Here is a 17,706-nt window from a genome sequence, read left to right as displayed (position 1 = left end):
CTGACTGGTAAAGAGATCAAAGCTATGACAGAAGAAGAGACCTGCAAATACCTAGGGATGATGTAGGCTCAGCAGTTAGAGCACAAGGAAATCAAGAAGTGCCTGACCGAAAAATATCAGCAGAGACTCAGAAGCCTGCTGAAAGCAAAATTGAATGGTGGGAACACAAAGCCATAAACACCTATGTAGCTCCAGTACTAACATACCCCTTCGGGGTCATAGATAGGACTAACACCCAGCTAGAAGATATCATGCAAAAGACAAGGACAATGATGACCAAGAGCCGCCAACACCACCCGAAGTCAGCAGTGGAGAGACTAACAATAGATCGGAAAGAGGGAAGAAGGGGCCTGATAGACCTGATAGAGCAACAGAAAGCAGCGATAGTTAACCTGAAGGATTACTTCGAGAACAACACAGCACCAATCCACCAGGCCATAAGGAAGATAGATAAGTGGTATACCCCACTCAACCTAAGCGAGGAACCGCACCCAGATGGCACAAGAAATGAAGCTAGAAAGATGGGCAAAGAAGACACCCCATGGCAGACACTACAATGACCTCCATCGAGATCATATCGATAACATTGCTTCCGATGCATGGCTCACAAGCGGGATGCTCTTCCCCGAGACTGAAGGATTCGTGCTGGCCATCCAAGACCATGTAATCAACACCAGAAACTATATAAAATACATCGCAAAGGAGCCGGAATGTCAAGTGTCACATGTCGATGATGCCACCTGGCCTCAGAAATGATCCAACACATCACTGTGGGTTGCAAGGTAATCACCCAGACTGATTACACTCAGACATGACCAGGTAGCCAGGATAATACATCAGAAGCTAGTGAGGAAATACCAGATGACCAAAGAAAGTGTACCATGCTACAAGTAGGAACCCCAGGAAGTACTAGAGACCCGAACCCATAAGCTGTACTGGGACCTAACGGATAAGACCATCCCGCACAACAGATCGGACATAACCCTTGTGGACAAGAGGGATTTTCCCATGAGGAAAAAATTAGGAAGTACACGAACCTGAGACATGAAGTCAAGGAGATGTAGCACATGCAGGACGTATCTACCATCCCAATCATTTTGTCAACCACTGGTATGGTGCCAAAGACCCTACATAACGGTCTAGCAGCAATAGGTCTCCTAGAGAACACCTACAAGGAACTCCAGAAAGTCGCAATCCTGAACACCTGTAGGATAGTCAGAGATTTCCTCGACCAACAGTAACACCAGACATTACAACCACCCTGTGTATTTGGTAGCAGTACCCGTCACGGAGTAGAATCCCCCAATCAGGGAGAAATAATATAAGAGCAACAATAATAATAATAAATGGCAATGGATAAATGGCTTAAGAAATTTAGAGAGCTTCCAAAACTAACTCTCCAAGACAATGTCAAGAACACCCTTGACATTGAGAATTTGTTTCTAATATATTTTAAGGATAATTAATTCATTAAAAATACTTCCAACATATGTTTTGTGGGTAGGTGCACATAATTATTCACTTTTTTTTTTACCAATTGGTCATAAAAGTATTTCAGCTTGGAACCACTAAATTGTTACATCTGCTGCTGTAGCTGTACACTGTTTCTAATTTAAGTGGTAACAACTCTGTTTACATTCAGCTTCGGTGTGGAGGATCTCTTATTGGGACACAGTGGATATTAACAGCAGCACATTGTTTATATTCAAAACACGAAAAGAAAGAAAGAAGATTGCGAGAGCCTCATGAGATTATTGTTAAATTAGGTAAGTTGTTTTCAATTTCAATTATAAATGCTTAATGAAACAATCTTGTAATACATGTTATGTTATTCTGACTCCCCTAGAATTGTTTAAGATCAATTTGCTATAGCTATAATTTAATGTAATTTTATAGATAGAATGTTTTCCATATTTGTAGGGAATCGTAATTCCAACTTTTCCCTGTCATGATGGAGTGAGAATTATATAAAATAGGCATTATAGGACATTTTTCCACTTCTTAAAACAGAAAAAAAAAAAAAAAAAAAAAAAAAACACTCTAAAAACACCCCCATTTTTCCTTAAAATTGTTAATTTCCTAAGAGAAACTACAAAAATCAGAAAATTTAAATTTTTTAAGAAAATGATATAGGTTTAAGCAAATGATAACTAAAAGTCTCCCTTTTTAATAAATTTATTTCTTTTTCATATTTTTTGCTTTAAAATCAATTATATGAGCTTTATTTTTTCCATACCTTTATAAATTAGTTTAATTTTTGTTTTATTGTAATTTTCAATATTTTTATATGTTATTTCGTGGTTGAATCTAACTGGTAAAAAGACTTTAAATTCATTTATGTGAACAATTACCTTATCTTATCTCCTTTTTTCTGTTTTTATTATTTCAAATTTTTTTAATTGAATAATGTACATTAAGATATGTCTTGTAATTTTTTGAATGGAATAGATCGGAATTACCAATGTCATTTTATTAGTTCCATTTATAAAACAATTTTTTTTCAAATAATTTTAAAATTAGTTTAAAAAATATTTCAAAAAAATTGTGTTTTTATAAATGGAAATAAAATTCTGCAAGAAATGTGAGCAAGAAAAAAATGAAAGTGAGTTTAACACATCTCTTTCATATCGTAGAGATTTTAATAATAAAGCATATCAAAAAAATATTATAAATCTAAAACATCACTCAAAAAGAGAGAGGTTATTTCATGTGAAAGAGAAGTACAGTGAAAAAAAATTATTTGGAGAAACATAGAAATACAGATTTACACGTAAGAAGTCTTATGGAACTTAATGGAAAAAAATATGCAAAAAATGTGAAAAGCTTATTTCAGAATTTTCAAAATATCTAAAGTGCGATATTTATCAAACCTTTTTAAATTTATCAAATTTATCAAAAAGTAGGAAAGATTTATCAAATCTTTCCTACATCTTATTAATATTACAACTTTTTGAAAGTGAATAAAGCCCAAGAAACCTATAAGGAAAAAGAAATCCAAACAAGAAAAAAATTAGTCAAGAAACACTTGTCATGATGAACCGAAGACGACAAATGAAAAGCAAGAAAAACACTGACAGGGAGAAAATTGAGTATACTGAGTTATGCAAAGCCATTAGAAAGAGACTCTGAGAGGACATAAGAAGATTTAACACAAGAAAAGTAGAACAAGCATTAAGGGAAAACAAAGGAATTAAATCAGCAGCCATGAGCAGTAATACAGAAAGACAAATGATACTGAAACTGAAGATTTGTTATTTGGTTTTTTTTTTTATTTTATTTTATTTTTTTTTATTTTTTTATTTTATTTTATTTTTTTTTATGTTTTTTATTTTTTTTTTTTTTTTAGGAGCATTAGCAACTAAGGCCATATTGCTCCGGGATATGCGGTGGTCATTCTTTGACCTTTCCGCATCCTCCGTATTTGGAGGTGACAGGCTCGAACCCCGGTCTAATCAAGAAGCGTGTGCTATGCACTGCTGCTCCTTCCCACCTGGCTACGGAGGCGCCTGAAACTGAAGAATAGCAGTGCATAATTCAAAAGGCATAATTCAAAAAGGGATAATTCAAATAGCAGAAGACTACTATAGAGAATTATACAAGGAGCAGGGGAATGATGCCAGCAGTGGGGAAGATGGATTGCAAAGTAGCAACACATACAACATACCCAATATTCTTCCTGATGAGGTAGAACATGCATTGAAGAAAATGAAGAATCAGAAAGCCCCGGGGGTAGATGAAGTTACTGTAGAGTTGTTAAAATTGGGAGGAAGAGACATAACACAAAAACTGGCAAGGCTCTTCACAAAGTGCATTAGAAAAGGTGTGACACCTAAGCAGTGGAATAATGCAATCATAGTTTTGCTGCATAAGAAAGGAGATAAATCAGAAATTGGAAATTATAGACCAATTAGCTTGCTATCCCACATCTACAAGTTGTTCACAGGGGTCATTACTAACAGATTAGAAAGAATACTTGATGAGAATCAACCAAAAGAGCAAGCTGGCTTTAGGACAGGATTCTCAACTATGGATCACCTTCATGTAATATCACAGCTAATGGAGAAAGCAAATGAATATATAACACCATTATGCCTGGCATTTGTGGATTATGAAAAGGCATTTGACTCCATACAGCATAAGGCAATGTTTCGGGCACTGGAAAGACAAGGATTGATACCCCATATATTATGATTTTGAAGAAAATATATGAGAGTGCTACCTCCTTTATTAGACTAGACAAAGACAGTAGGAAATTTAAAATTGAGAAAGGAGTTCGAGAAGGAGACACAATATCTCCGAAGCTGTTTACTGCTGCCCTTGAGGAAGCTTTCAGAAGATTAGACTGGTCGCAGAAAGGAGTCAATGTGAACGGAGAGTACCTAAACCATTTACGATTTGAAGATGACATTGTGGTCATTAGCCATGATCCCAACGAATTAGAGGAAAATCTTAATCAGTTATGCACAGTTAGTAAGGATTTTGGACTAAAGGTGAATATGGCTAAAACAAAAGTAATGATGAACAAGTATGCCACAGAAGGGGAAATAATGATTGAAGGAGCAGTAATTGAAAATGTGGAGTCATATACTTATCTGGGACAAGTCATTAGCTGTAATAATGATAAATGGCTGGAAGTCAAGAGAAGAATAAATTTTGGATGGATAGCATTCAGGAAATATAGTCACATACTGAAGAGCAATATCCCAGTTTGTCTGAAATGTAAAATAATGAACCAATGTATACTCCCCACCATGACTTATGGAAGTGAAACTTGGGCACTCGCCAAAAGAATGGAAGAGAAGCTGAGAACTACACAGCGAAGAATGGAACGAATCATATTGGGAATCAGACTGTTAGATAAGAAGAGAAACACATGGATTAGGCAACAAACTCAAGTAAAGAACATTGCTATCAAAACTAAAGAACTAAAATGGTCTTGGGCAGGACACATAGCTCGAAGATATGATGACAGATGGACTAAGAAAATAACAGAATGGTATCCAAGAGGAGCTAGAAGAAAACCTGGAAGACAAAGTGGAGATGGATAGATGAAATCCTTGAGTTTGTGGGTAGTAAATGGATCGCCAGTGCTCAAAACAGAAGGAACTGGAAAGTTGCTGGAGAGGCCTTCATCCTGCAGTGGATTGAAAATGGCTGATGATGATGAGGATGATGTAAAGAATGCGCAAAAAATTATCTCATTAACAAATATCATTATGCCATAGATTTTGAATGTTGAATGAAAGTTCGTGAATTAAATATATATAATAATAGAAAATCAGAAAAATTTGAATATCAGAACAGTAACCTGAAAATCAGAAGATTCATTCTTTCATAGAATAAATCTTCTATAAAAAAAAAAAAATGTGAGAAAAAGTGAATTAATTTCAAACATATAAGACAATCACTAAATTTTTTTACTCTTTTTACCCATAAAAAGTTGAAAAAATCAGTGTTAATTAATTTATTTTTAAGTGATTTTTATTTAAAAAAATTTTTTTTAATAAATGAGCGAGAAAATGAACTCTGTATTAAGTCAAATGACTGGTAGAAACAAAAGATATTTGTAAATACTACAAATTTATAGGATATACAAATTTAAATAGAGATAATTTAATTCATTTTATAATGTGAGAAACAGAGTTACATAGAAACAATAGAGTTCAATATATTCTTGAAAATAAAAATATAGTAGTGTGTCAGTTATCCAGAAATAATTAATGTCAAACTTCTTAACAAAATTTTCCCGATAATCGAGCATAAGGTAAAATTAAATAAATTCTGTTATAATGTATTAAGGTAAAAGAAAAAGACTTTAGATAGTGTGAAAAGAAACCAGTTTATTTAATTAAAAATAATAATAATAACTTATTCATAAAAATTTGCACATTTATATATGTATGTACACCGAAAGGGCAGAATTCATGGGATACCTGGTTCCTGGGCAATGCAACGCTGTTACCCCTCTCACTAGTGTACAAACCCACTGCTTGGCAGGTATATAGCTCCACTGCCTCACTGCATTCATGTAGATGATAATTTGATGTCAGTATGGCGAAAAGTGAGTTAACTGACTTTGAAAGTGGGATGATAGAAGGTGCCCGACACATGGACTCTGTCATGGAGGTGGTACAGAAATTGCACTATCCTGTTTGAACTGTCCAGGTTACACATCTATCCTTGCAGACCATCTGCATTCTATCATAGTCATTGTGCACCCACAGGGCAATGGACTTTTCCAGCAGGACAATGCACCTTGCCACAGAGCCGTGGTGACTAGAACATGGTTCGAAGAGCATTCTGCAGATTTTACCACCATGGAATGGCCTCCCCATCCACTGGGCATGAACCATGTAGAGCATCTTGGGGATGCTGTGGAAAGGTCCATTCGAACTTTGAATCCTTCACCCAGGAATGCGACAGAATTATGGACAGCGGTGCAGCAAGCATAGTTGGAAATACCTGTGGAACACTTTCACGAGCTAGTGGACTCAATGCCTCACCGTGTGACTGCCCTTATCTGGGCAGAAGGTGGGCTATCCGTTACTATATAAGTATCTCATGATTTCTGTCCACCCAATATTTGGATAGGCATTTTACTGCAAATTTTATGCGGAAAATATTTAAAGTAATTTTTTAAAATAATGTACGATCATTTTTTGTTTCGCTTGTTGTGACTTTTTTTTTTTTTTTGCTGCAAAATATCTCAAGTGATTATATCACATTCTTCTTGGTTTTCTGCCCATTCCAGTGCAATTTCTTTTCATTGCCATTTTACCGTAAAAAAAAAGAAAAATAATAAATCGCACAATTTTGGACTGATATTATTCTTATGAAATCTGGAGGTAAACTAAACATAATATGAAATGAAATGAAATGAAGAGAACAAAATATGTCATAAAAAATTGGGTTCATGGAAGCAAATGACTAAACTCTATTATTCATGATGTCCGGGAAAATCCACTAGTCCTAATCCAACATTTCACCAGATATACGATGTAATAAAACAGACAGAAATACTCTCATAGCATAATAAACATGTGTCTCAAATACTACCATTAATAAAAAAAAGAATTAAAATTAGCCTTTCAAATTATTCCAGATAAGTAACAGTTCTACTGTACTAGTGAATTGAAAAGATTGTAATGAAAATCAACTTTTTGGTAATACAAAAATAAGAAATAGAGAACATGTAATTTAGTTTATAATGAATGAAATTAAAAAACAAAAAAGTAAAATGAAAAAAGTAAAAACAAAAAAGTAAAATGAAAAAAGTAAAAACAAAAAAGTAAAATGAAAAAAGTAAAAACAAAAATGGCATTAAGGGAAAGTTACTGCAATGGATAACGGGATGGTTGAGTGGGAGATGGCAGAGAGTGGTAATAAATGGACACTGCTCTATGTGGAATAATGTTATTAGAAGACTCCCCCAGGGTTCAGTGCTGGGCCCATTGTTGTTTTGTGTATTTATCAACGATATTGATGAAGATTATCAGGCTTAATGCCCAAGTTTGCAGATGATACAAAGGCTGGCAGGTTTGTTAATGACACTAAAGACAGTGTGCTACTGCAACAGGATCTAGAAAAGCTAGGCAGATGGGCTGACAAGTGGCAACTAAAGTTTAACATTGACAAATGCAAAGTACATATAGGTAGCAGTAACCCAAAAGAAACATACCAACTGTGTGGTACTACACTCAGAGAGGTGGAGAATGAAAAAGACCTGGTGGTAATTGTGCAGTCAGATATAAAGTTCTCTGAGCAGTGCAGATGGGCTGCCAGAGCAGGTCATAGATTTTTGTCAATGATATATAGGAATTTTGCTAGCAGCGACAAGGAGGTGGTTGTCACTTTGTATAAGGCAACGGTCAGTCCACACCTTGAGTACTGTGCACATCTCTGGAGGCCTCAATTTACGAAAGATGTAGAGTTGCTAATCACAGAGAAGGGCAATGAGATTGGTGAGAGAGAGAAAGACAAAAGGGTGCCCTTATGAAGAAAGGCTCAAGTTCTGCAAGTTGCAGCATCTGGAGACTAGGCACCTCTGTGGTGACCAGATGAGGTATATAAGGCCTTGAATGGTTTGAGCAGGCTCAATGCTGATGGGATACTTCCACTTGCACGGATTAAGAACCCAAGGGAGCATAGATTTAAATTTAGGAAAGACAGTTGTAGAATAGATGTGTGGAAGTTTCCTTTAGCCAACAGGTAGTTGATTTTTTTTTTTTTTTTTTTTATGTGAACCCCAAACACGAGAGGTATTAGAACCTATAGTACTTAGTACCGTGCTTGGGTTGGAGGTTGAGAAGACGAAAGAAGATATTTGTTGACATTGGACTTGAACTTCTGTAGATTGTAATTTTCAGGAAATACATATGAAGGAAGGTTGTTCCAGAAAACGGCAGTTGAATGAATAAATGAGGAAGATGAAAAGTTGGTTCTGTGGGTTTGACGTTGGACAGTACATGGATGTTGGCTGGTAGCGGCACGTGTTCGGACTGTTTTGAAAGAGAGAGTGGGAATTATAGAAGCCAATTCAGAAGAACAGTGCCCATGGAAGTATCTGTAGAAAAGGCATGCAGCAGAAACAGTACGTCTATGAGAAAGCGAGTGGAGAGACTCTGTTAGAGATGAATCATTAATTAACCTAACTGCCCTCTTCTGAATGGAATCAAGAAGCCTGAGAGAGGTTTTGGGGGCACCACCCAGATGTGGGAACAATATTCCAAGGCAGGGCAGATTTGCAATTTATACAGAGTGAGCAGCTGTTTGGAAGAAAAGTAATGCCGAGAGCGAAAGAGAAAACCAAGTTTTTTAGATGCAGAGGAAGCAATATTTGTAATGTGCTTGTGCCAAGAGAGATTAGAAGTCAGGGTAATCCCCAAAAGAGATATATCATTTTGCCTAGAAATCGAAGTGTCACTAAAGATAAGCATAGGAGCAGAAGAATCCTTTTTGCGAGATATAAGACAAGACTGAGTTTTAGAAGGGTTGAAATCAACTAAGTTATCTTTGCCCCACTGGAGAATTACCTGAAGATCAGCATTTAAGGAACTGGTAGCAGATTTTCGAGAAGTTGAAGCTGATTGAGCAGGACAAGGTTTCTCAAAATGGAAAGGGGAATGCAATGTGCTATCATCGGCAAAACTATGGATAGGATTTCTAGTCAATGGAAGAAGGTCATTAATATACAAGAGGAAAAGAGTTGGGGGAAAAAACTGAACCTTGGGGGACACCGGCATTAGTGGAGAAGTTAGAAGACAGAGAGCCATCTACCATCACCCTCAGTGGGCGATCAGAGAGAAAACTGGATAACCAATTACTAAAAACAGTTGGCAAACCATAAGATGGAAGCTTGTTTAGAAGACCTTTATACCAAACAAGATCAAAAGCCTTTGAGATGTCAAGAGCAACTACTTGTGTTTCACCAAACCTTTCCATTGAATTAGTCCATAAATGGGTAATATAATCCAGAATATCACCAGTGGATCGATACTGACGGAATCCATACTGGCGATCGCTGATCAGACGGAAGGTTTCTAGGTAGTTTAAGAGTTGGCAGTTGATTGATTTCTCCATTACTTTAGAAAGAGTAGAAGTAATTGCAATGGGACAATAATTGGATGGGAGAGATTTGTCACCCTTTTTAGGAACTGGCTGGATATGAGCAAATTTCCAAGCAGAAGGAAAAATACCTTTGGAATAAGAAAGTTAAAAAGGTGGCAAAGAATAGGAGTAACTTCAGGAGCACAATTTTGAGAACAAGTGGAGAAATACCATCAGGATTTTGAGGTTTTTTAACATCAAGATTCATCAAAATCCTTCTGATATCCTTTTGACAGAAGACCACAGGAGGCATTGAATGGAGCATGTTGGGAATGTTGGGAGGTGTTTTACCAAGATCATTAATACATGAGCTGGAAGAAAAATGGGATGCTAGCAGGTCAGCTTTATTCTTGGCTTAAGTGACAACAGAACCATCTGGTTTGGACAGAGGTGGGAGTAGAGGTGGGCAAAAGTTGCGGCCAATAGCTTTGGCAAGAGACCAGAATGCTCGGCTACCATTAGGGCAAGAAGCAAGTTTTCTACTCTTAGCCTGTTCAAACTCTAGTTTGGACTGATTAATAACTGCTTTACAATTGTTGCGAGCTTTGGTGTAGGCAGAAAATGAAACTGAAGAATTAGAAACAAGCCAATTACGATATGCAACATTCTTCTCTTGAACAGCCTTAGCACATTTGTTGGAAAACCAAGGTTTAGATAAAGTACGAGATTTTAAAGAGGAGTGTGGGATAAAGGATTCCATTCCTGCAAGAATAATTTCACTGACACTATCTGAGCAAACGTTAATATCATAAGTTTTGAAACAGTAATCAGACCAAGGAAAAGAAGAAAAGAAGTCTTGCAGGTCATCCCATTTTGCATTCTTGTAATGCCAAACAACAGGATTTTGGGAATAGCCATGAGATAAAGGTTCCATTGGAGAAGAGACAATCACCAAGTTGTGATCTGAAGTGCCTAAAGGACCTCTCACTTCGACCGTGTACTCAGAAGAGTTGTTTGTGAGAAAAGTATCAAGCGTATTGGCTGTATGATTAGGATTGTCCGGTATCCTTGTAGGTAAATGAACAATCTGTGCTATGTCATTAGTAATTGCAAAAGCCTCAGCATCTCGACCAGCTGGGTCAGTGTGACTAGAAAACAGAAGCCAGCTGGAGTTGTGAACATTAAAATCACCAAGGAGAATTACCTCATTGTTAGGAAAGTTGGACTGGAGAAAGTCAAGTTGCAAAGAGAGGTAGTCAAAGAACTCCAAGTGATTAGTGGAGTTGGTAGAACTGTAGAGACAACAGATGAATTTGACACAATGAGGTAGAGAGATTTTAAGCCAGAGAAGATCAAAGAGATTAGATTCCAAATTGCCAAGTCTCTGACAGGGAATATCAGAACGGACATATGCACAAGTACCCCCTTTGAGGCGAGAGGAATCATACAGTGAATAATTTGGGCATCGGAGATGAGCAGTAGTTGAATCAACCGATAACTGAGATTCTGTCTGAAAAAGTACATGGGTTTGGCAGACTGCAAGTGGAAATGGACCTTGTTGAGATTAGAACTGAGACCACGTATATTTGTGAAATGAATTAGGAAGTGCTTGGGAGGTTTAGATCTTTTTGCAGATAAGCTTGCTCTATTAGTTTGACAATTCATGGTGTATTCAATAGTAAGAAAAAGTGGGTGGGAAATGCTGTATGAAGTAATGAAATTTTTGGATAGGGTGTACACGTGGTAAGAATACCCAGATCCTTGACATAACGTGGCCTCGACAATGCTCCCCGCATACACACTACTCGGACTCCCTCCAGTCACTATATGGCAGAGTAGAGCCAGCAAGATTGCTGTAACAGACTTCCATCTGTTGTTGTGGAAGTTGATAGCTTAAATAAATTTAAGGCTGAACTAGATAAACACTTGGAGTGACCAGATGGGTGAAATGGGAAGTTTTTTTTTTTTTTTTTTGGCTGATGCTGTATAAGCTTGCTTTCTTGCATCATATGCCTCAACTAATGCTAACCTAACCCAATGGCATGTGATGGAAAAAAGCAAGTGTATGAGCTTATGCAGCATCAGCCAAAAAAAAAATCACACCATTCCCTCCAAATGCCTGTCCGGTTCCTCCTTAAATTTATTTAACCTATCAACTTCCACGACAGATGGAAATTTGTTCCAGCAATTAACCACCCGCTGGCTAAAGACAAATTTCCGTACATCTATTCTACATCTGTCTTTTCTTAATTTAAATTTATGCCCCCATAGGTTCGTAATCTGAACAAGTGGAAGGATCCCATTAGAATTCAGCATTCTCAACCCATTCAAGGCCTTATGCACCTTAATCAGATCACCGCGCAAGTGCCTAGTCTCCAACCACTGCAATTTGCAGAACTTAAGCCTCTCTTGGTAAGAGGGTCCCTTCATTCCCCTCACCAATCTTGTTGCCCTTCTCTGTACATGCTCAAGAAAATCTACATCCTTCCTAAAATGAGGCCTTCAGACCTGTACGCAGTACTCAAGGCCTGGCCCAACCATTGCCTTCTACAGAGAGACAATCACCTCCTTTTCACTGCTAGCAAAATTCCTATATATGATTGACAAAACCCCAATATCTGGCCTGGCAGCCTGCCTGCATTGCTCAGAAAACTTCATATCTGACTGCACAATTACTCCCAGGTCTTTTTCATTTTCTACAACCTTAAGTGTAGTACCACCTCAAGTGTAGTTACCTTAAGTAACCACCAAAGAAACGTACCACACAGGTGGTACGTTTCTTTGGGGTTTACTTCTACCCATATGCAGTACTTTGCATTTGTCAAGGTTAAACTTCAGTTGCCACTTCTTAGTCCATCTGTCCAAATTTTCTAGATCCTGTTGCAGTAGCACACTGCCATTACTATAATTAACAACCCTGCCAACCTTTGTATCAACTGCAAACTTCGACACTAAGCCTGATATACTTTCATCAATATCATTGATAAATATACAAAACAACAGTGGACCCAACACCGCACTCTGTGGGACTCCACTAATAATATTAGTCCACGAAGAGCATCACCCATTCATTACCACCCTCTGTCTTCTCCCACTCAACCATTCTTTTATCCATTTCAGCAACTTACCCTTAATACCATTCTGCTCCAATTTGTACAATAGTCTTCCATGCACAACAGCGTAAAAAGCTTTCCTGAAATCCAAATATATGATATCAAAATTATTTTTTGCATCCAGTTTCTTTGTAACCGCATCATAATATCCTATCAAATTTGTCAGACCAGACTTTCCCTTAACAAACCCATGCTGTGTCTGAATTATTGCTGCAGTCTTGCACATCTCCAGTCCGTGCAGACCTCCGCTGAGCCCAAGGATGCTCTCATAATTATGGCTAAGGGTTTGCTTAGTTGCTTTGCTGGCTCCTTTAATATAACTGGATAGATTCCATCCACCCCAGGTGCCTTTCTTATGTTTAACTTCAACAGTTTCTCCTCCACTTTTCTCTCAGTTATTACAAAATCAATAAGCATCCTGCTACAATTTGATAACCTTCTGCCATTTTCAAACCTTAATAACTCCTCATGTGTGAATGTCGATGCAAAATACTCATTCAGTTTGTTTGCTATCTGAGCAGGATCATCAACAGTCGATCCATCGATATCAAGTGGATCAATCAGATTCATCCCCTTCCTTTTAGAGTTTATATAAGTAAAGAAATCCTTGCTGTTTTTCTTAGCATCGTTTGCCAAAGATTTCTTGTAATCTGCCTTCGCCTGCTTCACCTCCTTTGTGACCTGATTACAGACTAGCTTATATCTGCCATAGGCTTCTGAGTCGCTTGATAATTTATATGCAGCCCATGCATTTTTCTTCTCTGTCATGAGTCTCATTAGTTCATTTGATAACCATTTAGGCCTAAACCTTGAACAAAATTTCTTAATAGGTACTTTATAGAAACTTTTAGTATCTTCCATGATTAATTCCTTGAATGCTTCCCACTTAGAATTTACTCTTGGTAACATCGTCAGTTGATCCCACTGTACAGAATTTAAAAACTCTCTGAGACCACTGTACTCACCTTTATGGAAGCCAAAACCCTTTCCTTTACACCTGATGGTAATTATACCTTTAAGTAAATCCCACATCAGTACACTATGATCCTGCCACCTAGTGATTCCTTTATCTGCACATTCTTAATACACGAGTGATCACTGCTGATAAGCAGATCAAGAGTATTACCCTCTCTGGTTGCCTCTCGAACATGCTGCTGCAGAAAACAATCATCCAATAAATCCACAAAATCTTATTAGTGTGTGAGTGACCAACCCACAAGTTCCAGTCAATATCTGGGAAGTTAAAATCCCCCATTTTAAGACATTCTGATTTACTAGCCCACTCTATTTCTCTGTTCAGTTATTCATTGTACTCAATCAAAACATACCTAACCCACATATGGTGGGTTAGGTATGTTTTTGATATGGTGGTTAGGTATGTGGTGTATTGGTGGTTAGGTATGTTATTGATATGTTTTTTCACGTTTAAAGTATATGTATATAATATACAGTTCATATATCACTAATACTTGCATTCACATTTTTAATAAAATGCACTTATTCTTCTGTGCTGAAATTTTATCTTATTTACTATCTTTTAGTTAAAAAAATTAAATTTCTTGTTCCCTATATGTCATATATATAGGGAGCAACAAATCCTATAACATACCAGGGCCACTAAAAATTAGCATTAGCATTAGCATTAGTAGAGGCATTTGATGCAAGAAAGCAAGCTTATGCAGCATCAGCAAAAAAAAAAAAAAAAAACCCACTTCCACTTCACCCCTCTGTTCGTTCAAAATACCTGTCCAGCTGAGCCTTAAACTTATTTAGGCTATCAACCTCCACTACAAGGGATGGAAGTCTGTTCCGCCAACCAACCAACCACCCGCTGGCTAAAGGCAAATTTCCGCACGTCTATCCTACATCTGTCTTTCCTCAATTTGAATTTATGCCCTCTCAGGTGATTATTCTGAGCTAGAGGAAGAATCCCATCAGCATTGAGCATGCTCAAACCATTCAAGGCTTTATACACCTCTATCAGATCACCTCGCTGGTGCCTAGTCTCCAGACACTGTAATTTGCAAAACTTAAGCCTTTCTTCGTAAGAGCACCCCTTTGTTCCATTCACTAATCTTGTTGCCCTTCTCTGTACTCGTTCCAGCAGTTCTACATCCTTCTTGAAATGAGGCCTCCAGACCTGTATACAGTACTCTAGGTGTGGCCTGACCATTGCCTTATACAATGGAATAATCACCTCCTTATCCCTGCTGGAAAAATTCCTGTATATCATTGACAATACTCCATGAGCTACTCTTGCAGCCCGTCTGCACTGCTCACAGAACTTCATATCTGCCTGCACAACCACCCCCAAGTCCATTTCATTCTCTACCACTGTCAGTGTAGTAGCACAGAGTTGATACGTTGCTCTGGGGTTGCTGTTTCCCATGTGTAGTACTTTACATTTGTCAATGTTAAACTTTATTTGCCACCTCTCAGCCCATCTGCTCAACCTTTCCAGATCCTGTTGCAGCAGCATAGTGTCAGTAGTGTCCTTGACAACCCTGCCAACCTTTGTATCATCTGCAAACTTGGACATTAAGCTTGATATACCATCATCAATATCATTTATAAATACAGAAAACAATAATGGACCCAACACTGAACCCTGAGGGACTCCACTAATAACATTAGTCCACGATGAGCAGTATCCATTGATTACCACTCTGTGTCTTCTCCCCCTCAACCGCCCCTTTATCCATAGCAGCAATTTGCCTCCAATGTCACACTGCTCCGATTTGTGTAGCAGTCTTCCATGTGCAACAGTGTCAAAAGCCTTTCTAAGATCCAAGTATATAATATCAAAGTTATTCCCTGCATCCAGTTCTTTTGTGACTGCATCATAGTATCCAATCAAATTGGTCAGGCAAGACTTCCCCTTAACAAAACCATGCTGTGTCTGAGCTATAACTGAAGTCTTGTCTAAATGATCCTGCAGTGCTCTTTAACCAGTGCCTCCATTAATTTTCCTGGAACAGAAGTTAAGCTCACAGGTCTATAATTACTTGTGTCAGCCTTTGATCCTCCTTGGTGAATTGGGGACACATTTGCACATTTCCAGTCTATGGGTACCTTTCCTGAGTCCAAGGAAGCTCTCATAATTATGGCTACGGGTTTGCTTACTTCCTTTGCTGCCTCCTTTAATATAACTTGATAGATCCCATCCACCCCGAGTGCCTTTCTTGTGTTTATCTTCAACAGTTTCTCCTCCACTTTACTCCCAGTTATTTAAAGATTCTGTAGCTTACTGCTAGAGTTGAATACACCTCTGGCATTCCCCTCGCTGAATAACTCCTCGTGTGTGAATGTCGATGCAAAATATTCATTTAGTTTGTTAGCTACCTGAGCAGGATCATCAACAGTTGACCCATCAATATCAAGTGGACCAATCTGATTCATCCCCTTCCTTCTAGAGTTTACATAAGTAAAGAACTCTTTGCTGTTTTTCTTTGCATCCCTTGCCAAGGATTTCTCGTAATCTGCCTTCGCCTGCCTAACCTCCTTTGTAACTTGGTTGCATATCAACTTGTATTTATCATAGGCTTCTGTGTCATGTGTTAATTTGTAAGTATCCCATGCATTTTTCTTCTCTGCCATATGCCTCATTAGTTCATCTAACATCCATTTTGGCCTAAACCTTGAACCATATTTCTTAGTTGGTATGTAAAGCCTAGTAGCTTCCAAGATAAGTTCTTTGAATGCTTCCCATTTTGAATTTGCTGTTGGTAACATCATCAGTTGGTACCACTGTATAGAATTTAAATACTGTCTCAATCCATCGTAGTCGCCTTTACCGAAGCAATAACCCTTCCCTTTACCCCTAATTGTACTTACCTCTTTGAGTAAATCCCACTTCAGCACACTGTGATCACCGCCACCTAGTGGTTCATTTATCTGCAGATTCTTAATGCATGAAGAATCACTGTTGATAATCAAATCAAGAGTATTACTCCCTCTAGTTGCCTCCCAAACATGCTGATGTAGAAAACAATCATCCAATAAATCCACAAAAGCCCTGCTAGTGTGTGAGTAACCAGTCCCCAAATTCCAGTCAATATCTGGGAAATTAAAATCTCCCATTATAAGACTCTCTGATTTACTGGCCCACTCTATTTCCCTGTACAGTTTCTTATTATACTCATCAGAGTCATTAGGCCTATAGCACACTCCTTCTCTCAATTTTGATCTCCCAATGCTTATGTCACACCAAACTGACTCAACACTGCACTGTCCAGCGATGTCGACTGGCTTCACTTCCTTGGTTTTTATGTGTTTCTTAACTAATAGCATAACCCCCCCTTCCTATCCTGTCTATCCTTTCTGTAGACGTTGTACTTCCCAAATTGCAGTTCTGCATCCCTTATATCTGTGTGACACCACGTCTCTGATATCCCAACAATATCTGCCTTTGATGTTTTGAGCAATACCTGAAATTCATCAAATTTATTTACTAAACTCCTAGCATTGGTGTACACGCAAGTATACCTGCACTTGTTTCTATTCTTAGCTACCCTAACACAACCCATGTGTTTACTTGTACCGCAATGGATCCCAGCAGTCTCTGAAATACCATGCATCTTGTTTTTCAGGCTTCTGCTCATTCTAATAGAAGCAGTGCAAGAATCTCTTTCACCTCTGCCAGTGGCTACTGTCAATCTATTGGTCTTTGTCTGCCCCCAAGCTAGCAGTTTTCCGACCCACCTAACACTGCCTCGATAGCATCAGCAAATATTCTTGCACCCTTTCTATTTAAGTGTATCCCATCCCTGTAGAAGCAGTCTCTCCTGTTAACAAGTACAGTCCAGGCTGAAAAAAATTCTACCCCTTGAGCCTTGCACAATCTTTCCAGGGCCGAACTGATCGACAAGGCTCTCATCATATACTCCCTCCTATCGTGTTTGGGCAGAATTGCAGACACTTTCAAGTTCAACCCTAATTCTCGGCTTTTGTTCAACAGTGACCTGTACTTGTTAAGTAATTCTGCTGGTCTCCTACTCTTTATATTATTAGTGCCAACGTGTACAACTATATCACCTTTTGTGCCCTT

At 38.0% G+C, this 17,706-nt stretch overlaps 1 protein-coding gene across 1 annotated transcript in view; it reads left to right on the top strand.

Annotated features, from left to right (window-relative positions):
• The window catches only part of LOC150087615 (complement factor B-like), a 286,583-nt gene that overhangs the window by 215,739 nt on the left and 53,138 nt on the right, over positions 1–17,706 (top strand). The window contains exon 14 of the mRNA XM_090369826.1: positions 1,643–1,766. Coding sequence (XP_090225952.1) covers positions 1,643–1,766 — 124 coding nt within the window. The remainder of the gene's footprint in view (positions 1–1,642; positions 1,767–17,706) is intronic.

The sequence above is a fragment of the Mastigoproctus giganteus genome, chromosome 3, assembly GCF_048544385.1.
Source record: "Mastigoproctus giganteus isolate SK-2022 chromosome 3, ASM4854438v1, whole genome shotgun sequence".
Lineage (NCBI taxonomy): Eukaryota > Metazoa > Arthropoda > Arachnida > Uropygi > Thelyphonidae > Mastigoproctus > Mastigoproctus giganteus.
This window is presented reverse-complemented; position numbering and strand designations above follow the sequence as displayed.